Here is a 24,359-nt window from a genome sequence, read left to right on the forward strand (position 1 = left end):
CCTATGGGCCTGTGCAATGACAAAGGTTTCTGTGTACCCTCAGGTGGGTGTCTCAGGTGGGATGTAGTCAGTGTCTGTGTCTACCCTGATGGAGGCAGTTCTTGGTGGGAGGACAGTAGGTACAGATGGCACTAGGGCTTGTGCATCTACAGCAAGGTGCACGTAAGCAGCAGCTGGCACCGAACAGCAGCTGGGGGAGCTGGGGTTCACTTCCTTCTCTGACCCTGTGGACTAGGGATGGGGGCATCGGAAGGTTGCCACCTGCAAGCCCATAGCTCTGAGTCGCCCCAACAGTAAGGGACCGGTGGACAGCTCTTCCACGCACTTCGGTGTGCTTTCCCAGCCACTCGGCTGCCTAAAGAGGCCCTTCCTTCCTTTCTAGGACCAGGGAAACACTTCCTTTTTTGCAGGCTGTAAGAAAACAATACAAGGGACTTTCCTGGGGCTGGAGCCGGGATTCCCTCTGTAGGAAACGTGCATTTTGCAGCCCGCCTACCCAGCTGCAGGCGCAAAGCCAAGGGGATTGGAGGACCTTGGACGCTCTGAGCATCCTGTGACCCCCACATGCCTTTGCAGCCCAGGCAAGGGTCTGGAGCCCGGGAATCCGCTAATTAAGCGCTCCCCCACTGGTCGTCCCCACGTCCCCAAGGTACCTCCTCGCCGACACCATGTTATGCAAATGAGGGGCGTCTCATTGGCTGGGCCTCCAGCGCTGCTCGGAGGGCGCGTGCAGGGACAGCCCGGGTGGCGTGGTCGGGACCCAGACCCACGGCCCCTCGCGCCTCCCGGGCTGTGCAGGGTGTCCGCCTGCCCAAGAGACCTGCCACCTTTTCGGGGAGCGCTCCAGCATCAGGCCGCGCACACTCCCACACTGTCCCCTCTTTCCAGGCACCGCGCGTTTTTTTTTCCAGCGAAGTAACTTTTGCATTCCCGTCTCCCCCGAGTCCTGGGGACCAGAGGCGGTGCTGAGCCTGGGGGTGGTTCTTTGGCAGCGTAGATTCTTGTCGGAGCCAGACTTTTGCTCCTGGGCTGGGTTTGCATCATCCCCATCACACCCTCAGGAGAGAGGAGCCAGCCCCCTTCCAGCCTCGGCTTCCGGCTCAAAGCAGACCCCCTCCCCCTTCTGCTGTCCCTCTCCCGGCCACTGCATGTTATCCGTCCTCTCCCTCAGCTCCGCAATATTTTCTTTCTGCCTCCCTCCTCTCCTCCATTTGTTTCGTGTTTCCCACTCTTTGAGGAAGGATGGTTGATTTGGAGAGCGAAGTGCCCCCTCTGCCTCCCAGGTACAGGTTTCGGGATTTGCTGCTAGGGGACCAAGGATGGCAGAACGACGACAGGTGAGTGGTGTGATGCGGGGCTGTTCTCCGAATAGGGTGAGAAAGAGACCCAGGTGGGGAGCTTAGAGGGGGGAGAAGAGGGAGAGGAGGAAAAGGGAGCCCGAGGCTGGGGGAGGGAGTAAAGGGACTCTGATATGTCTCTCCATTTTGACTCCAGAGCCATTGCTGTAGACAAGGAACCCTTTCCTTTTCACTTTCTCATCCCTGCCTTGGATTTATTGCGTGTATCTGATGCTTATTCTTTTGTCTTTCTGTGCTTCCCTAGGGTGTGTATAAGGCTGGTATTAGAGGTACAATACATCCAAAAAGCACGCAATATCGGGGCCAGTTTCCCCCCTTAGGTGTTGGTAATCAAATTGGAAAATGTATTCAAGTTGTCGGAAAAAGCACATTAGAAACTTAAAATCTCCTGCACCCATGGACTTACTCCTTGCCAGTGTTCCCTGATTAGGTGTCCACCTGTCCCTGGGCATTTCATACTCTTTAAACATTTGGAGTTGCAGGTAGACATTTGGCTTAAACATGTACCAGGTAGTCAATGAAAATGACAACGTTTGCCATTGACAATTCTCACTTTGAACAGGTAACTATTATTAATAATGACATTTGTATGGCACGATCCCACCTTTGCATAATTAATGTATTTTTAACCTAAATAGTATGCATGTTGCAAAATTAAAACTAAGTTTCAAACCTAGAATATTTATTATTAGCAAAACATTGCTCATGTGGATTTCCTATAGCACCACTGCTTTGCCTAAACTTCTGAAATTCCTCCGGATGTCTCTCTCTCATTATTTAAAAAGCACATTTGGTATTTTCTGGAATAGTCATTTCACGTATTGCGTGCCATATTTCCTTGTTTTTTTTTTAAAAAATATGCTAACTAGGCTTTCAACTCAATTGAAAGGTTTCCTTGAAGTTCACTTTGCTATTGATGTTCTAATATAATTACATAAAAGATCCATTATTGGTCTGATTTCAGAACCTCTCCATTCACCACTGGGAATTCCCTTCCTCCTTTTCTCAGCATCTCAGCACCCAATACAAACTTCTATTCCCCCACACATGGAATTTTACTGTGCGCATGAGTGATCGACTTCTTCTTTGGTCTCAGATCAGTAATTTAAAGGGGTATGGATGTTTTGTAGAGGATCATATCTCAACCCAATCTCTTCTTCTCAGCCAAAAACATACATATTGATTAAAAATTAAAAGAACAAATGCCAATTTACCAGTATGCTTGGAAAGTAAGGTGTTCTAGCTGACTGAAGATAAAGAAAAAAATATTTAAACAAATTTGCCACACTCGTTGACATTGAGATAAACTGTCAATAGTGACTGAATCTATATTTTCTACTTCAGAGCTTTAGGATCATGACATAGAACAGAAATTCTCTATTCTGTGCAGAAAGTGTGAGATGGGCTGAATACATGGGAGACATATTTTGAACTTTGTGGGAGTAGCCTTATTTTTTAATATCGTACCCAAGATATTAACTTGTGCATGTGGTTGCTCCCATTTTTCGAAGGATACTGCAGATATGTGTCAGTAATTAAGAATTTACGTTGGTTGAATGTCACCTAAATGAATCACTGCTATATTTAAACCAAAGTTTTGTACATTTATTTACAATATCTATGACAATAAAAGTTTATGCTAGCCCAACTTTAACTTAAAAATTAGGCCATATTTACTATTAAAATAAAGTGTTAAACATGTAAAAAAAACTGTTCATCTAGTCTTCGAGTTTTGACTAATTTTGTGGTTGCATGGAAACTTAATAATTAGCTTTGGTTCCATTTGTTGTCCATCTTTGAAGACAAGACCCTTTGATTCATACTAATCAGATATTAATACCCTTTGATTGAAGGCTTGGACACAGGCTTCAATCCTCTGCTTATTCCTTCACGAGTTGAGTGACCTTGGGCAAGTCATTTCCACCATTATGAGATTCAGTAATCTTAGTTCTGTAAGGGACAAGAGTAAGTTATTGGCACTATGTAGTGGCTAGTACTCTATTAACTATGCAAATGTTATGTATATGCGTGTGTGTATATACACACACATATGCATACGTGAACCTATGCTATACGTTATCGCAGTCCATCTTCAGATACTCCCTGAAGAGTAGGTAATTATTTTAAGGACAAGGAAACTAAGTTTCTGGGAAATTCAATACTTGTCTTTCTAATATATTTCATAAATGTAAAGATGACAGAGGGTTCAGTTCTTTGTGACTCAAATTCCTCAAGAAGCTCCTTATCCATTCCACTTAATTAATGTGAATGTATGAGACTAATTTTACAGTATCGAGCACAGTTTAGGTGCTCATTAAATGTTAGTTGCCGTCTTCACTTGTTATTTGCAGTCTGCAATTCTTTTTTATTTTCCTTCAGCATCCTGAATTCATACGCAGTAAGTAAAGCCATCTCATTGGTTGTTGATATGGTCACCAATTCCTCTTTGCGGTGAAATCTGAGGAGCCGTCTTATTCTGCTTCTTATCTCCTTGGCCTCAGATCCTGCAGAGTTAAGGAGGAAGCTCTCTTTCCTAGAGCGATACATAGACGGTGTCCGCCAACAGATATATTTGGGGCTCTGCCCACATTCTTCAGGCTACTTTCTGTGAACACCCTCTGCCCGAGGTTTCTTGGGTTTTTGATTCTATTTTGATCTTCTGGCCTCAACAGCACACAGGCCTGCTTGGCGAATGAGCCAGAAGTACCACTAAGCCGGGATTTGTTAGATTAGGACCTTAGCTTCCTGACTCCTTGACCTGGGTAATTCTGAAGCATGTGGTACACTCTGTCCAATAGGACTGAACTCCAGTTGCCCACAGTGGTAACTGGCTTGATACTGCCAGCTTTGTTGTCTTCCTTCCCACCATTTCCCCTACTGGTATTTTCTGGATCATTTCCCAAATAAACCACTTACACTGCAATCTTTCTCGAAGTCTCCTTTTGGGGGAAATTTGAACCAAGGTGGGTATCTTCTTGGTCTAGAGTCACATCGTAGAAATGACAGGGGGATTATATGATGGGAAAGTGGACACCGTCCACCTCGCTCTTCATTTAAAGAATTTTAAAATCAGGGCATGGTCGATTGGCACGTGGAAATGAGTGAGGAGTCTGATCGATGCGTGAAGGGTGTTGTTAAAGAGGGAACATTGGTGGGCGTACACAACACACCATAGTTTTCTGTGAACTAACCTTGGAAAGTTCACTTAAATTTACATGGTACCACCTTTTGGTAGGGAAACAGACACCCGTAATGTACATGTAATATATATGTGTATCGTCATGTGTCAAATAATGCGTCACCCATGGACAGCATGTACTACAGTAAGACAATGGAGCTGAAAAATTCCTATCGCCTAGTGACGTAGCTGTTAGAATGTCGTCGTGCAATGCTTCACTCACATGTGCGGTGATGCTAGTGTAAACACACCTACTGTACTGCCAGTTGTACAAAAGTACAGCACACACAACTAGGTACCGTCCGTACTACTCGGTAATGGTACCGAACATGTTACTGCTGTATGTATTTCCTAAACTGTACTTTTCATCATTATTTTAGAGTATACTTATAAAAGGAAAGTTTGCTACAGAATAGTATGCCGTGTTACATTGGGCAGCAGCCTCATGCATCTCGTATTTACGCCTCACTTGATTGCAGCATTTGCTCTTGTGCTTGATTTAGTCTTGTGTTTTGTGTCGTAACGTGCTGTCCAGGCTCATAGCCGAGGAGCACGGGTGTACCATTCGGCCTGGCTGTGCAGTGGGCTGGGCCATCTAGGTGTGTGTACGTGACTCTATGATGCTCACACAATGACGACATCACCTAACAATCCATTTGTTAGAACATATCCTGCAGTTAGGTGGGCATCACTGTATATATGATGTATATGTAGTAATACTATGTTCTATATGAAATACATACAATGTGTCTGTACTATATATACATACATATTAACACATATACATATATGTATATACATATGTGTGTGTGTGTATATATATGTGTGTGTATATATATAAAGAACACATCTTATATAATTACTTCTCATTTGCATTCTGCTTTTCTGAGTAGGGCAAGGCAAGACTTAGCCACAGCCATGCCACCGCCATGCAGGTAATTGAGCTCATAAATGACATGAGGTCTGGGAGCCATGAAATAAGTTTGAGAGCTGCTAAAATGACAACAATGTTTATGCCTTGGGGAGGTCTGTTGTACATATGATGCATGTTTATTTCTTTGGCGTCCTGAGTAACCCACACAGCTAATTCAAATGGTCTGCATAATAACACATTTCTGTAATGGCCGTTTGTCCCGTTAGCTAACACTTGAACGCATGCTGCATTCCGAGCCTTATTAAGTTAGGCTTTAGGAAGGCTACAGGAAAGAATATGAAACAATGCTTGCTCAGGAGGTGTTCGTAGATAGAATTACAGGTGAATTGCCCCCCAGGTTAACAAAACACAGTATTGTTTATGTTATGATGATGTCCTTGCAGAATTCCCATTGTGAGCGTCTCTATCAGGCACTATTTGTAGGTCGGACAATCACGTCCGCTTGAAAATAAAGTAGCTAAGGTCACTATATTACAGAGGAAGCAAAGTAGTCAACATATTTGGAATCTACTATTTAGAATACCTAGTATCTTCAGTTACTCTACTATAGAAACTAGTAGGACTAGAGACTGAATTTAACTGGTTTTATATGGCAGCCATTCTGTAATATGTAGAATGGTTCTAGTGTTACAATCCATTGTTTTTTGTTTTAATATTTCTAAGAGTCATAAAACAATAAAGATTTAGGATATTCTCCTGAAGCTAAAGATTAGTAAATGTCAGGCTTTAAATGCCTTCATACAGTTAGAATAAGCCTTTTTTACCCTTGATCATGACTTAGTAATTTTAAAGTTTGGAACAATGCACTTGATGTGGATAAATTATCACAATGTGGATAAATTACTGTTAATGGACAGTTCTCAGCTGTAGTCATGCAGGACTAGGCCATTTATTTAACTAACACCATTCTGATTTTCAAATATCTGTTTCACTGTTTCGACTCCATTAATTTTAAATGAATCTTTCATGTTTTGTAGGTGGCATTTGAAAGTAATGCAGGAAAGTCACCTAATGCATTGTAGTAATTGAAAACGTAAAAGGATTTGCACAAGGAGTACGATTCAATCGTTAATGGTTTAAAAGATGTTTATAAAATGGGAGAAATGTTTGGATAGCTTTGGAGTATGTGTAAATTTAGATATTGTACAATGCAAATATATTAACGTATATAACCAAATTAAATTGGGGGAATGGGTTTTGGATTGGCAGATGATATATTTATATAATTTACCAATTTTATCTCCCTTAATAAATATCATATTATTTTGAAAAGTAGCTATTTAATGTAAAGTACTTATTCTAAGTTTGTGAGTTCAGTTCAGTAAATACACTTTTAAAATATTTTAATGCTACAATTCAATTTAAAAAATGGGCAAAGGACCTGAATAGATATTTCCCCAAAGAGGACATACAGATTGCAATAGACATGAAAAGATGCTCAACGTCACTAATCATTAGACAAATGCAACTAAAAACCACAATGAGATATTACCTCACACCTGTCAGAATGACCAACATCAATAAATCAACAAACAACAAGGCAAGGATGTAGAGAAAAGGGAACCCTCGGGCACTGTTAGTGGGATTGCAAAGTGGTGCAGCCAATATGGAAAACAGTATGGAGTTCCTCAAAAAAATTAAACATAGAACTACCTTATGACCCAGCAATTCCACTCCTGGGTACTTATCTAAAGAAATCCAAATCACTAACTTGAAAAAATATTTTTACCCCTATGTTTACTGCAGTGCTAGTCACAATACTGTGTATTGCTATTCACAATAACCGAAATGCCCATCAACAGACGATTGGATAAATAAATTATGATATATTTATACAATGGAGTATTACTCAGCCATAAAAAGAATGAAATCTTATTATTTGCAACAACATGGATGCACCTAGAGAATACCATGCTAAGTGAAATAAGCCAGATGGAGGAAGACAAACACCATATGATCTCACATACATGTGGAATCTAAGGAACAGAATAAACAAGTAAACAAAACAAAAATAGACTCATAAATGCAGAGAACTAATGGATGGTGGATAGATGAGAGAGGGTGGGGGATGGCGGAGAAGGTGAAGGGATTACTAAGTACAAATTGGTCGTCACAAAATAGTCACGGGAAAGTAAAGTACAATACGGGGAATATAGTTGATAATGTTGTAAAGACTATGTAGGGTGTCAGATGGGTTCTGATCTTAATCGGACAAATCACTTCATAGATTGTATAAATGCCTAACCACTGTGTTGTATACCTGAAACTGACATAAAATAATATTGAATGTCAACTATAATTATATATATGTATATATATACACACACACATACACACACACACACACACACACACACATACACAGGAGGTACATACAGTACAGCATAGGGAATATGGTTAACAGTATTGTAACAGCTATATACGACGTCAAGGGTAGTAGACTTGGGATTATCACTTTGTGAGGGGTGTAAATGTCTAACCGTTATGTTGTTTTGTACAACTGAAACTAATAAAAAATATTTTAAGTGTTGTTAAAAAGAATGAAGTGTTATTATTATTGTTTAATTATATAGTGGGATCAACCACACATGTGCAGTAGCTATAAAAATAATTTAAGCATTTATTGTTAGAGAACCCAGACAATGCTGTGCTTCTTAGCACTGTCTGTTACATTACAGGAAATCTCCATAAATAATGCAATAAAAATTTACCTGCTACGGAAGTAATAGTGCAAAAAATGACCATATGTGTGTGTGTGTGTGTATACACACACACACACACACACACACACATATATAGAGAGAGAGACAGAGACACAGAGAGACAGAGAGAGAGACAGCACCAAAAAAATGTATATACATTTTAAGAAAGGAAAACTGGATTAAGGTTGAAATACTCAATATGTACCAATAACAAAAGATGAATACAAGTCACGTTTGACTTCTGCAATTATAAGAGGTGCTCTAAGTGGTTACCATCAGCTTCTAGACACTTCTGATTACGGTGAACTACTGCTTGAGCAATGCTGACCAAAGTGTCCACTTGTACACATTTTCTTGGTACCCCTGATTTGTGTGCGCACACGCGCACACCATTTCCCCCAAAATAAGACCTAGCCAGACAATCAGATCTAATGCGTCTTTTGGAGCAAAAATTAATATAAGACCTGGTATTATATTATATTATATAATAAAGACCTGGTCTTATATTATATAAGACGGGGTCTTAGAGTAAAATAAGACCAGGTATTATATTATTCCATTATATTATAGTATATTAGACCCAGTCTTATAGTAAATAAGACTGGGTCTTATATTAATCTTTGCTCCAAAAGATGCATTAGAGCTGACTGTCCGGCTAGGTCTTATTTTTGAGGAAACACGGTACATATATCTAAACACGGTACATATAGATATGTATCTATATATGTAAAACAGAAAAATGCATCAATAATTACCATTTTTCAACAGTTACCAAGAATTCAAACATTAATATCGTATGTAAAAATATCTATGATTCCTTTCTTTTGACCTGCTCTTGTAAATAAAATTGAAATGTGGCTTTTCAAATTCCTGAGAGTTTACTTTTAAAGATTGATTCCATCTACCACTCTCATATATCCACTTTCTGTATATGGTTATGTATTAATAACACCTCTTCTGTGAATATGACACTTTTATCTCAAAGTACTGCTATACATAATGTCTTAGATAAGGGAGGTTGGAAAGTAATTTCATTTTCCATATAAGGTATGTGGCATTTTAAGGTGATTAAACTTTCTATTAAACAATTTCTCCAGTGCAGCTTCAAGTAAGTGTTGAGGATGGGTACACAAACGTACTCCCAGATGAATGACCAGGAACATGATTTCAGCTGATTTGTTTTATCAAAATTATTAACATCCCTTTTTCCTTCTCTGTTAATAATATAACTCAACTTCTGCAAAGAGAGATTTGAGTGGTAGTATGAGAAATATACAAATGAAGGCTAAACACTGATAGTTTGGTCTTTATTACTGGTACAAAATAAAAATTAAACCAACAATATGCTTTCTTATAACATGTAGCTGTAGCTAGGCCATGATTTTGTCTTTTTGCTGTTGTTAATAGTGAATGGAGTATTTTTATTGGCTTTTTCAAATCATGGTCTTATTAAAATGTTTTATACGTTCGTAAACCATTTTGTCATTGACGGTCGTCAGTTTTTATTAGTGTATCTATATATTGCCAGTGCTCTCATACTTATGTCACCCGTTACCTTTAGAAAAAGAAGCAAAAGAAATATTTTTTACAGTGAAATTTACCCAGTTGCTTTCTATATTTATACTTTAAAATGAAATTGGTTTCACCTCTTTGGAGCAATATTTAACACATACCTTCAATCAAGATGTTTTTAAACTAATGCTTTTCCTGAGTTTAAAATTGCTCATTACAATTTTCTGTATAAAAGTAATCAAAATAATAGATAAGGATCCAAAAAAACCATTACTTTTACTCTTTGACGATCTTTGACTGGATATAGGATTTTTTTTGTTTTGTTTTTATGGGTCATGAAAAAAATTCTTTTCACAAGGATCTTAATCATACGACCGCGATCAAATTGTGATTTACGAGAAAATCACTTGCAGAACAGAGTGAGAAGAAAAGGCTGCATGTGGAACATTGACAAAAACCTCATTCCAATTCAAAATTGGTTGCTTGGATTTGTGACATATAGGACGTAAGTGAAGTTAGGGGACTTGGAAGCCCTTCTCATATTGACAGTACTTCCAAGGGAGAGTAGATAAGATAAGCAGGACGCAAAACGTCTTTCTGGTATGCAAAGTTTTCAAAGTTGTGAGCAAATGACCAAACTTCCTGAACAAACACATGATAAAGACTGAGTCTAGACACAGATTTTACTCTGCTACTAAGTAAAATATAGAATGTTGTCCGTCTGTCCAGCATTTGATACTATCCATATGAAGTATTTCTATCTAATATACATTTATACATGATTATTGTAGTCCATTCCAATTATCAGGGAAACCAAGAAATCTGCCTTTTAACAATCCTGAGCTTGACCTTCCCAGCCAGCTCACATTATTTGTTTTCTATCGCCTAAAACAATCATAAATACTGACAGCTTTTCTAATATTATGTATTATGTCACTGTGGTTTTCTTAGTTACACACTCATGGATTACAGAACAAAGGCTACGGTTTCTTAGGAGCTGAGGTTCACTTGTATACAACCACCCACCTCTTGATCACCCTCCAATTTAAAGCTTTTTTCATGGACGTTTGGCCTCATAATGTGTCCCCGCGTCTGGGTTTTGGATGACCCTGAGCCACGATGATGTTTGATGACTATTTCTCCTACCAAACAGTGACCATGTACACACTTGCAGTAGATGAATAAAAACATCGGCTCCGTGAAGGCAAGGAAACACTGTGAAATGGCAGTAGGTTCCTTGTATCTGATCATCTGGAAGCAGAACAGTGCATCAGACATTTCGGACCTTGATTCCTCAGTAACTAGATACAACGAGAACAAGTGCTTAAAGAGAATCTGAGATGTGGTGTAATTTCAAGGGAAGGAGAAATCGCTGCATATCCTTGGAAAACAGCATCATTTGTAAAAACTACTTCAGTGCCTCAATCGTACTGTGTTTTCCAGAAAATAAGACCAGGTCTTATATTAAGTTTTGCTCCAAAAGACGTATTAGGACTTACGCTCAGGGGATGTCCTCCTGAAAAATCATGCTAGGGCTTATTTTCTGGTTAGGTCTTATTTTTGGGGAAACACGCTATTAGGGCTACTTGTCCCCTTTGGCTGGAAGTAGAGATGGATTTGGAGTTGGGATGTGAAGAGGTTGGAGGCCAGAGAGCTCCAGGTGCCTGAAAATAGTCGGGCCAAAATGTTCCTGGGTTGAGAAATAAAAGGATCCATAACAAAGGGAGTCTGAGGACAGTGAGATTTCTCTCCACATTGTTGTCTGGGGTTGATCATATTGGTCTTCATTTTTTTTTTTTTTTTAACAAATAAAACCACTAAAGGAAAACAGAAACAGAGAAACAGAATCCCAGACTGGCAAGCCGGGGTGGTCTGTGGGGCACTGGCTGGCAGCATGTCCCCAAGTCTTTGACCCATTTCCTGTTCAGAGTCTTCTCTAGGCCTGTCTTTGGAGCTATGCTATCGAGCTCTCAGCATCCTGCAACTAAGTAAAGAGTGAGAATCGTCTCCTTCTGTGTCTGTGTTCCTTGTACTTAGAGTTGAATTACTTCCAATTTTCACAGCACGTAAACCGTGTAAGAGGTGGCCTTTGCATACAAGGCCATAACACAGTGAAGCTGAGAAAGAAAGCACTGCTTGTTCTGGGCTTTCTTGCACTAGACTTTGAACAGAAGCATAAGGATGAATTGTTATTACCAGGGCACATTTAAACCATCTTGTAAATCACTGTGGGAACAGGGATAAAAGTGGATTAACACATATCAACCTTATTTAAGTCCCTGTGGGAACACGTGCAGCTTGTCCACACACTGCAAACACCCAGGTGTTAACAATGGGGACCAGATGTGTGGTTTAATAACGGACAGCTTGCTGTCTCAGGGCTGGCAAAAACGGAAATACCACTTGATCTAGGAATCACATAGGATGAGCAGTAAGCTGGACCAGTACCAGTAAGGAGTGACGGCAATGACCCGTCCCTGTCACACCATCTGATGGTGACATTGGCAAATTATAGATGGAGGCTTCTTGTGTTTGGTTTCTACTTCTTGCCTCTCTCCCCATGAGAGTTAATGTGCTGTTTCACCTATTTCTACTGAAAATACCGAAGATAAATTGAAAACGGATGATGATATTGAACAGAGTACTTATCGTAAAAGACAGTGAACATTTACTGAGCATAATGTATGCCACAGTGTTTACACATATTACATGTATTCCTTTTAATGTGCACCCTGGCTCTGAGGAACTCTGTTATTTTCCCCTTTTTATAGATGAATGACTTCAGGTACAGAAATATGTAACTTGTTCCAAGTTACATAATTATAAGCGGTAGAACCGAAACTAATTATTGTGCCTACCAACTATGTTTATAACATAAAAAAAGGGAATTTAACACTATTAAGTAACAGAACAAAAGGCAAACAAATGTGAAAGCTTCTGAAAGTAGAAAAATTATAGCATCTGTGTCTCTAGTCCAGGATTAAAATCACTAACTCAAAAGGAAAGTTAGGGAAGTTTTGAAGTTGATGATATTTTGGGGGGAGAAAATAATTAGTTTTTCCTCTAGATGTAGAGCATTGTTTTTTTTGACAGTCTGGAGTGACTGGATTGAAATAGGACATTAATAAAATGACTAAGGCAAAGATTCTATGTATAATCTATCTATCTATCTATATCGTCTATTATCACCATCTATCAAGCATCTATTATCTATCATCTATCAATCTTCTATTTGTTATCTATTTATCTCACCATCTATCATCATCTATCTGTCTAAACCAGAGCAAATATGAATCAAAAGTCATCATATAAGATCATATAATTAACCTGCCAAGAGTCTTCAAATGTCCCCTTTGGAAGCTTTATTCAGGGCCATCCATCTCCAATGGATGTTTGCTGCTTTATCCACAACAGTGACCTTTCTTTGGCTATGGTTGGGTGGTTTTTTTCTTTTTCCTGTTTCTCAGGAGACCTTTGGGATTTCCTCCTTATATTTTTACTCCCTAAGGCATTTGTACTCATGTGAAATTCACTTTTCTCCACCACGGTACTGCAGAGATGTGCTGCAGAGATGTTAGAAGGTTTCAATGAGGTCTTGTGGGATTGCCTGACTGAGGGTTTAACACTCAGCCCTACCTATGAGTAGAATTCGCTTGTTCCAAAGAAGATTTGTTGCTTCACACAAATGCATGCAAAAGCACATAATAAGTAGAAACACAGCAGAACAAACGATAGTAAGGGGTGGCGGGGACCAAATCAGGTTAGAGTTGGTGGCGCACTATTCCATGAAGTTCTATAGTCACTGGAGATGCGCCACAAAGTTAGCCAGAACAGAGAAGAAGGCATACTCAGTGGCAAAGACGAGAAATAAACTAGCAGTTCAGGAGGAATCCATCTTTTCTGGATGTTCCGATTGAAAGGACATTGCTCCCATGTACCTCAGTTAGAGGTGATGTCCTCACCCACTCTCCTCTCGTAAATCACAGCAAGTTTCCTAAGACTTTTCTAACATTCTCACTGCCAGCTGCAGCTATAACTAGGAAGAATTATTCGCTGAGATCCACACAACACACAAAATTGTATTTCAGATGTATTTTGTAGGACAAAAAAAGGAACACCTGAGGTTACCGATAGATTTTTGACTCTTTGATTTAATCTTCCTTAAAACCCATCCTTTTTCATGTGGATTGTTGGCTTTGATTAACAATTAAGAATGCAAAGAGTAGAGTTCTATTCTTTGTTGTGAACCTGAAGTATAAATGTAGTCAACAGAGGCGAGGTTGGCCATCTCTTTATGGACAACCTACAAGGATTTGAACCACAAGACAAGCCTGAATTGTAGTTATTCTCACCTCCTCCCAGATATTGGGTTAATTCATTTCTTTTTCCACGAAGACCTAAAGTATAATAAATATCATGCAACTTAACATCCTATTAAGGCTTTGTAAGCATCCTGAATTTAGGTATTTATAGAACCCTATATATCTGTATATAAATGGATAGAGATATATATTAAGCAGAAAATTATTACTGCAGACTTACGATTGCTAAGTAATTGATATAAGATAAACAGCCTCAAACAAAAACATGGTTTCAACTTGCCATTTACATCACTATAATCCTCCCGAATTCTACATTTCAAGACTTTACAGTAGTTTTATACTATTTTTTCAGCTTGCTTTCCTAATTAGTTATCGATACCCCAATCCATTCTATTTTAGTAGGATTTCATTTCTTATTTAAATTACTACAACACTTGCTAACATGCCTCATTGTTCCGAGTCTGTTCTATGCACGCCACCCCCAATACTCTTCCATGGCCAACTCGGGCCTCATTCAATCTATGTACTTTCATCATAATGTTCTTAAACATGATTTTAACATATAATATTCCTGTTTGAAAAGTCATGCTATGACACTAATGCTTATTACGTGAAATTTAAACTGCACAGCCCGTCTTCAGTGCTCTTTATTGATTCCTTCATTAATTCATCCTAAAATGTTCTTTGAAATGTTACCATGGTGGTTTATTCACAGAAATCACCCCTCGTCTCACATGCTGATAGCTGTTTCTTGCTCATATCCTTCCAGGATCTGAGGCTGTCTCATACCTCTTCCTGTCCATGTCATTCCTTCCGTCATGACCGGACCCCAAACTGGGGTTACTAATGAAATCTTTGAAGTCACTTAGGCTATTCAATATATTTTACTTAATGTTATGTTTTAAAACCACATGTTATTTCAGGTATAACATAACTTTTCTAGGGAAAAAGCTGTACCTTCAATTCATTTTGGATTCTCCTACATTATTTAATACAACTGGTTTACAGAGAGCATCCAAGAATTTTAGTTCTATAATACAAGGAAAATGGTTTTAAAAGACAAAAAACATCACAGCTATGAAATATATCTATACCACACATATAAATATATACGTGATAATGGTAAAAATAAGGGGTCATTTCAATTTGAGTGTGTTTTCCTCCCATGGAAACAAAAGAGTGTTTTAAAGCTCATTCTCAATCCAGGTATGGTAGTTTCAATCACTTGACTTGAAAATGCCTTTTCCACATCTCTCTAATATTCGCGAGGAGCTTTCCTTTGGAAATGGCAAAGCAATGTGTGCTTCAGTCCGTAATTCCACTATGACAATTCTAATGATTGTTCAAGTGAATTCTGAGATGTACATAGGGAGAGGCTCAGTGAAAGCCATCCACCGTCTGGACAGCCAGGGGTACCACTGGCTAAGGGACTTGTGGAGGTAGTGAAAAGATCTACTCCATCTCCAGCTCACATGGGGAGTGGTGGCAGTACTTATATAATTGGGACGAATGGAAAGAACTCTTTTTTTGTCTTAAATCCTGTAAAATTGTCTTTTCTTAATGGAGAACAGTGTAGAATGTGTCTAATTTTGCAGTGCTAGTATGAAAGATTGTCCTGAGGAATAAAAATAGATGTAAAATGCATCTGACCATTACCTATTAGGTTGATGCAAAAGTAATTGTGGTTTTTGCCTGTATTTTAAACCTTTTAAACTGCAATTACTTTTGCACCAACCTGATACACACGTTCCAGGTCATTGAATAGAAGGCATATTATTCTAAAATATGTATATTCCTATTATGATTCTATTTACCTAGTCAGATCCTTACTTTTTTTTTTTTTTTTGCATGGAATGACTACTTTTGACTTAACATCATTCTTCTTTTCAGTACCTGAACGAAGTTTGTAATACATCTTTGCTTGCAGCTTTATTACCACAGGGCAGGTAGGAAAGAGACAAACTCTAGTACTTGTATAATTAGATGTGTGCTTAAAAAATAAACCTAATAGTATGTTCATTATAAAGTTGCCCTGAATTGCTGATTTGATTCCTCCTCCAACATATTCAAGTAATGTCTTCTTTTAGGAAACCCACATAATGAAGTGAGGAGGAAATTCCTCTGTGCCTCCCGAAGTGTATTTAAATTGAACTTATTCCTGCTACCTATGCGGTAGGACAATATCTGAGAGGTTTCTGTGACATGGTGCACACTATCCTTGAACTTGTGTTGTGTTGGAGAGGTAGGCATACAAAAGAACTGTCACGTAAGTTAGAACAGGGTACAAGGAACAGAAGTGTTTGAGCACTGGCAAAAGCTGGACAAGTTCTAGAAAGAGAGTCCATCGGATATCTTAGGATTCATGTATTAGAAATGAAGTAACAATGGCTGGTACAAAGGCACGGTGGGTTTTCCACAGGGCAAGTTCTAGGGGGAAAATGCAGGAAGTAGACTAAACTGGAAACTGTGTGGGGTTCATGGGGTCACTGATGGACAGTAGTTTGGCAGAAGAGTGTAAGGAGAATTTAACACTGGCAAGTGAAAAAGTGATTTTTTTTTCCTTTTTCTGTAGACTGGGGAACTTTTTTCAGGTTTTGGACTAAGGAAGTAGCATGATCAAAGTTGTAGCTTTTGTGGAATTATTAACTCAGAACTATGTGGAATGGTTTGGAAGAGAGAGTGGGGAGATTTATTAAGCTACTTTGGTGGGCTAGAAGAGCACTGACGCTGAAAATGGCCCAAAAAACCCCCCAAAAAACACAAAACTAACAGAAAATTTGGGAAATGTCATTAACAAACTTGAGAATGGACTGAGGTGGAGAATATCTATGTGAAATGAGAGGAAGTATGAAAAGAGGATCAATTAGTGTTAGTGTTTGTCATGTTCATACAATGCAGTTCGTTATTACTCATTTGGATTATAAATTCTAGGAGCAAAATTTCTAGTATCTAATCAACATGCATTGCAAAACATCCAAGAAAGGTGCTATTTTTTAAGCTCTTTTTTTATTTTTTATCTTTTAATTTTTTTAAGGAGGGTGCATCTCACAGTGGCCCATGCAGGGATCAAACTGGCAACGTTGGTGTTATCAGCACCACGCTCCAACCAACTCAGGTAACCCGCCACCCCTGCTCATTTTTTGTTATGAATCAAACTTGATTCAATAAGCAATAGTGAAGTCCTGACCACGAGCTGTGTCTGTGCTAAGGTCTCTGAAAACAAACAGTAAGCTATTCCCAGCCTCCACGTATCTCAGAAAGGAAAGAAGGCCAAATAATGAAGGTCCTTGAATAAGGTCCTTTCCTTCACTGTCATTTTGTGATAATGGTGGTGAGGTGACCTAGGAATTGAACTCTTGTTTATATCCATTAGCTTGTGATAAACTTGGTTGTGTTACATGTCGTTTTGCCACAGTTCCAAGAATCTACTGACCACTTAAATTGAGGACTTACTGTAATTATTGTATAGTGTACTATGTAAAAGTAATATAAGTATGAAGAAATTATGTTAGTACAGAGGAAAAATGATGATGTGATGATATCAGGTACATGGAATGCATACACATAAATGCTGCTATGTTCTATTTAAATAATTTTAAATGAACAGCAATGGCCTCACCACGGTTTTCTCCGGTATTACAATGAAGAAAGCAAGAGGAAAGTCAGTTAGTTTATTATTTTTCTACAAAGCTTTTAGAAGGTTTGTCGGAGTACATACTAGGTAATGCTTAGTGAAAGTTGGTTTTAGAATGTATATGCCTAAAAAAAAAGGTATATGCCTAAATTAAAGATCTCTGTTAATGAAATGGGTGAGTATGACAGACTATATGTTCAATAACTTACACAGTGAATAAAAGGACAATTAGATGTATTGAAAACACCTAGAAAGACCCCGAAATATCAGTGATTTGCGAGGGTAGCCAAATATGATGAGTGTCAAGGAATATAAAACATGTCACAAATACATATACTCACAAATACATATACGCACACTTTTATGAGGAGAGGGCAACTTTTTAGACTGACAACGATGTGGCTGTTTTCAGAGAAGTTGGTCTTTGGTTGGGTGGACAGTTAGTTTTAGTCTTAGAAAAATAGGTAAAATGTTACGTTTAAATTTATTAGAAAATTCAGTTACTTATAAATCATTCAAATAGTTTTATTCTTTGATTTTGAAAATCAAGTTTGGCCTTTTAACCCTAATACTTCTAGACTACAAATACTATGCGAAATAGTATTTTTGAGACCATTTTTTAAATACAGTCGGTACATTTTAATGTGCAAAGCTGTTAAAAGAACATGTAAAATACTTTATTGATACATATACATATATTTATTTTATATGTAGTGACTTTAAGAATTATATTTAAACAAGTGGAGTTATACCGGAGAAGATAGTTCTGTCATCTGATGTTTTCACCTAACATATTGTTAAATAGATCTACTTAAATCTACTGAAATGCAGGTTAAAAATACTGAAATGCATTTTTAAGTAGGTTCCCAAAACAAGATTATTTATGATTGTATAATAGTTCATAATATAAATGTATCATTTATTTAATTAGGTATTGTTGTTCGACATTTAGGTTGCTTTCAGGCTATTTTACATTCTTGCCTCTAAATACCTATTTGTAGGTATCCCTACGACCTCAGTGACCATTTTCCTAAAATAAATTACTCAACGTGGAATTATCCTGTCAATGAGTAAGAACATTTTAGGGCTTTTAATGTATATTTCCACATTGTAGTCCAAAAATATGTTTCAATTTCTATGTACAGTAATTATTCCCTGTACGTGTATTCATATTTGACAAAAATTAATTGGTACCCATAACTATACAGATTCTAGATTTTTGTAAAATATAAATTTATAACATGGTTGACTAGAGAGCATTATATTAGTCCTTTTTACTTTCCTTGTGTTTCATCCTGATCTCATTACATATTTACTGTCCTTACATATTTTCCTTGTATTATTATACATGTGTATCATTGGCAAAACAAAAGCAAAAAAGAATAAAAACAAGAAAGTTGACACATCAGTGCAAGTATTAGCAATAACAATAAAATTTTTTGCTTCTAAAAAAATTTCAAAAGCTTACAATAAGAGAATGTTTTCGTTTGCTAATAAAATCTCTTATTTTGCTGTGTGTTGGTAGAAAAAAAAAAAAAGGAAAAAGATGAACCAATCACACAGAGACCTTGCCCTCTAGGAAAACCTAATGATGTAATTGAATAATATTCAGGTTTTTTATTATCTAAACCATCACATCTGTGACATACTACACCTGACACAATAGGGCAACAGCTTTTGCTTTCAATGTTTTCTTTGTTTACTCATTTTTTTTCTTCTGCCTATTTAATCCACATTCAAATATTACCCCAGCAAAAGTTGAACCACAAAAGCTGAGATATTCAAAAGGCACTCCCTCTTGAAATGGCGGTTTAGTTGAACAGTAATGAGAATGTGCTCCCCGCTCAGCTGACAGGAAACGTTTTTTAAAGTACTGATGATGATATGATGACGATAGCTATCTTTCCACACCATTTTATCAAGGCAAATGTCAGGCAGGCATTGAGCCAGAGAGCTCTACTTTTTTGAAAAGATGAATGCATTTTTCTCTGCCACGAATCAGGCAACTGGGAGCAGTGGAGCATGTCAGGATGTCAAAACATGTTAATCTGAGCTGTCTTAGTTTTGCAGTGGACTTTTACTTTATTATTTTTTAATCATGTTTCACTTATCTAAACCACTGGATAGTCCATTTAATTCTCAAAGCCAACAGAGTTGGTGTTCCATGCTCTGTGGGTTACTGGTGGTGCTTTTAAAAAAAGATTTCTGTATTAAAATGGTAGATTAGAATTTAAATGAAAAGCAAAAGTACTTTTTCTATAATGAACACTGATATAAACATGTGTCTATAAAATACTGTAATTAAAACTACGGAGCTAACTGATAAGCATCCACCTAAATTAGGACTCTGAAATTAAAACATGATATTTAGCAATCTGAATAATGCTATCGAATGTTAATAAATGATAATACTTGGTGAATTGGGGCGTGATGGTATGCGATTAAATAATTGAAAGGGAAAGGTCATACACTGCTGATGCTGATACAGTATAGCTGTTGAGGTCAGAAACTCTGAAGGGACTCTCACTGCTGGGTTTGGGGCTCTCTAGCAGTTAGTAACCAAGTGCCTCGGGCAATGATTTAAACTCTGTGGTTAACAGCGTGCTCTCCTGCAAAATGGTGATAATCTTACTGCCATTGGGAGGTGCGATAATCCATGAAAAGTCTTAGTTCAGTACTAAGTACTAATTACTAAATAAATATTAGCTGTCTTTGTTGCTATTTTATGAGTATGATAAAAATTTTAGGATATCTAGTCAGTCTTTAGAAATCATCAGTATGTTACCTGACATTTTGTTATGATTTAGAATATTTTGGAAAATACATTTTAAGTATATGTGCCAGTTCTTTAAGTTTCATTTGAATTTTTCCACATATAGAATGTTTCCTACATTTTACCAAGTAGCTTTTATTTGTTTGTTTGTTTGTTTATTTTTCCACTCCCCTCCCCTCTGGCAACTATCAGTTTGTTCTCTATCTATGGATCTGTTTCTATTTTGTTTATTAAGTTTTTTTTTAAAGATGCTACAAATAACTGAAATCATACATGATTTGTCTTTCTCTGTTTGACTTATTTGATTTAGCATCAACTAGTAGCTTTGAGAAAAGTAGAATCTTGATAGCCAACATTTATTGCTGTTTTTTGTTTCCTAAGCTCTGAGTCAGTTTTAAGTTTCACGGCAATTGTGCTTTGGAGAGTCAAACTCCAAGATAAAGAATTCTTTTCATTATTTACAGACAAGACTTTTCTTTTCCTATGAGCACTATTAAATTCTGTTAAGAGATCAAGGGAAAGACCAAGAAGAAAATACAGTTTGTAACGGTAAGATATAATGGGAGAAATTGTAACGTGTACCAATAGGGCTTGAAATTTTTTCCTCCTCAATTTTAATTTTTGTAGCTGTCTAACCTATTGTTCCCTGCCCGTGTGTTTCTCTCTATTTGTCTTACTGAAAAATTGTTTCACAAAAGGCAATTGGATGTTGGTTCTCCCAATAGCAGGGCACAAAGGTGATACCGTATCAAATCAGTTACCGTCATTCACGGTACAGAAAAGGATACTAATGCATATAAGAAATGTTATTCTTCTAGCAACAAGGGAGGTCGAGATTGTTAGTCGACTATTATCAAGCAATTTAAATTCTTAATAATCTTGCTCATAGTTTTAAATTTTAAATCAACAGTTTAAAAATCCCATGAGGCTTTACATAAACTTACAAAGTAGGAACTCCAATACCAAGAAGAGAATTCAAGGTTTGATTAATGTACTCATTATATAATTAATAATTCAAAAGAGTTCAGGTTTATCTGCCTTTAAAATAAATATCTCTAAATTTATGTGCGTTTAAATATTATCCAAAAAGATGGTGTCATGCTGAATATACTAACGATGTGAAAATCAATGCACGTATGCATGTATTTAAAATAGTACAGAAAAGGTCCCGTTACCTAGAACCAAACAGTAGATGCCATCAGTGTTATTCTCCCTATCAAAATACTGTGGATGGAATATAAACACTGAAGTAGTTGAAAATATGAAGTATGTCAAAAATTTTAAGTCCTGAACCTCCAGATGAGCTATTCTGTTCTCAGTCCATGAATTAGTAAGACATTGTCCAAGGAATTGAATTGATACATCTAATGGATGGGTGAATGAAAGACCTATTTAAAAAAAAAATAGAAAACGAAAATAATTATTCTAAAATGATTCCATTCTTTCTGTGGTTCTGTTATTCATAAGTTACCAAATTCATTTTGTGATCTTCATAATGAGCATTATTTTGAATTAGTTAGCTTCCTCTTGGCCATAATAAATCGTTCAGTCATTTCCACTAAATTGGCCAATCAATTCCATTCACTTGAACAATTTTGGGTAGGCGGAATGACAAAGGGAATTTGTTAGTATTCGTTGTTAAAATAAATGTGCCTGTTTTGAATAATCAAAATATAGATCCAATGTACGTGTAGAAAATCCTGTAAAGTTTCTTCCCATCCCTTCACAATGTATTTACTTATTGCCTGTTGTTTGATGTGCAAGTCCTACCTTCTCTTTGTAGAAATCGTTTGTGTGAATAATTGTACACTTCAGTTGCATAGCTGCTCAAGAATGTTACTGCTAATTCCTTACCTTTCTGATTGTCCCCATTCGACTTCCTCTCTCTTGAGCTTTATTTATACCCTACCTCTCTTTGTGCTTACCATTGAAGTTCAATTTTATAAGTATCCCCTTGAGTTGTCAATTTTCTTTATATTTCCTAGACTCCCAAGAGACTCCAAATTCCTTTTACATCACATTGTACTCATATTGGAAATAACAAAGCTTGGCAAATAATGAGCAATCAGCCTCTTCTCCCTGGGGTGAGTCTTATTCTGAGGAGAACACCTGGGCCGACTCTTCTCTGGACCCAGGTGTAATGGGAGCACCCGCTCTATCCAGGGTTCATGGTTGCAAAACACTCCTCTTCCCCACCATAAAACACAGTGTTTGTTTTACTTGGAACCCTGAATATTAGACTGGGTAATACACTGTAAATTTTATTTGTCCTTGGATAAAACTTTATCCAAAATTCCATGTGGAATCTTCAAGTCAATTAATTTTACTCTGAGTCCCCAGATTCTTAGTCTGGCAAAGCCTATCAACATTCTAGGAAAATAAAACCTGATGAGAAAGACACCCAACAGGCTTTTTCTTTTGAAAATACTATTTCTAATCCCTATCATGTTGAACGATGTAATTTGCTGAGAATACGTTCATTCGTCTGTCTGTCCTCTCTCTGTGTCTCATCCCCATACTCAGTTGATTTAACTCTCCAGGCATGGTCCTCTCTGCTACCTCTTCTTTTTCTCTCGAGCCCTCTGGAATTCCCACACCACCAACAGTCAATTTACCTGCACCCTCAGTTCTTTTCAGAATTCCCTCCATTTGCTTATTTCAATGGGAACCAAGCTGTAAGAGTAGAATCTTTTCCATAGAAGCCGCTCATTTCCCATATACCCACATGTATACCCCTATCCTGCAGGTCTGGGGGTGTGTTGCTCTTCTTACCACTTAAGGGCAGTTCTATCTCTGTGTCTTTGATTTATGCTGTTTGTTTGTTTGTTTGTTTGAGTACGACCTCTGATGTTTCCTTGTCACTGTGTCCAAGCTGCCCTATCGTAGCATTTGACCGAGGCAGTAAGGGAGTGCCCAGGACTACAGAAATTAGCAAGTTGGCTTTCGTTGCTCGGGTAGCTTGTACACCTTGCCCTCTACCATTCTACCTAGTCCCCCAAATCCTCTCCACATCTCAGCTTCACTCCTGCAAATTCACTTTCCTTCTGCGTAAGAAAGAAGGTAAGTCATTTTGTGTCATACTACAGGTGCCCACAGAGACACCAGGGGTGACAATTTATTTGTCATATAGAGTCTAAAGAAAGTACAAAATGCCAAATAGTGTGATGCGCCTTTTCCTTATTTTTTCCACCAGATTTCCTCCCCTACATTTTTTAAAATTTAAGATAACATATAAATGTAAGGTAATAAGTAGATAAAAGGAGGCAGGAAGTCAAGGAAACTGGACCTGATAGCTTTGATCTCGCCAGCTGCCTTTAGGGTATTTCCTCCAGCTCTAAGAAATGGGTTGAAATTTGTTTGTGGACGTTAGCTTCTTAATAGGCCATTCATGTAACGTTACTCTATCCAGGTATTCTTCTAAGTGCTTTACATCTCCCATGGGGAAGTATAATATTATCTCCATTTTACAGATGAAGAAACTGAGATACAGAGAAATAACTGACCAATGGTTACAAAGCTAGAAATGGCAGAGCCAGAGCCGGAAACTCAAACCTTAATTTTTACCTTAGGCTGTGCTGTAGGATAACAGGTAGGGTTGTTAGGATGCAAGGGAGATTAGGGGGGAATCTTTGGTTTATTTCTAAAATCTAGTGTTGGTAAATAGATAATTAATAGATGCTAACTAAATACATGTTGATTTTGAAATACATAAGTCATTTTAAGGGAAGTTTTCCTGAAGGACTGGCTTTTGCTTCTCCCACAGAATTTTCTTGAGAGACTTAATTTTTCTAAAGTGAAAATTTAGACATTTATCATGCCCATTATTCAGCAATCATCTGTCTATTCATGTACACGTTTAGTATAATTTAAATAAGAAACTAACAAAATGGAAGATTTTATTTTCAAAACATAATAAAATGTAATAGAAGAACTAAACTGGGTATTT

At 37.6% G+C, this 24,359-nt stretch overlaps 1 protein-coding gene across 7 annotated transcripts in view; it reads left to right on the top strand.

The window, feature by feature from the left end:
• The first annotated feature begins 1,048 nt into the window (after window positions 1-1,048).
• The window catches only part of KCNT2 (potassium sodium-activated channel subfamily T member 2), a 224,785-nt gene continuing 201,474 nt past the window's right edge, over window positions 1,049-24,359 (top strand). For all 7 annotated transcript variants that reach the window (XM_033099848.1, XM_033099854.1, XM_033099849.1 and 4 more), the window contains exon 1: window positions 1,049-1,337. In XM_033099848.1, coding sequence (XP_032955739.1) covers window positions 1,243-1,337 — 95 coding nt within the window. In that variant the 5' untranslated portion in view covers window positions 1,049-1,242. The remainder of the gene's footprint in view (window positions 1,338-24,359) is intronic.

The sequence above is a fragment of the Rhinolophus ferrumequinum genome, chromosome 27 (assembly GCF_004115265.2).
Source record: "Rhinolophus ferrumequinum isolate MPI-CBG mRhiFer1 chromosome 27, mRhiFer1_v1.p, whole genome shotgun sequence".
Taxonomy (NCBI): domain Eukaryota; kingdom Metazoa; phylum Chordata; class Mammalia; order Chiroptera; family Rhinolophidae; genus Rhinolophus; species Rhinolophus ferrumequinum.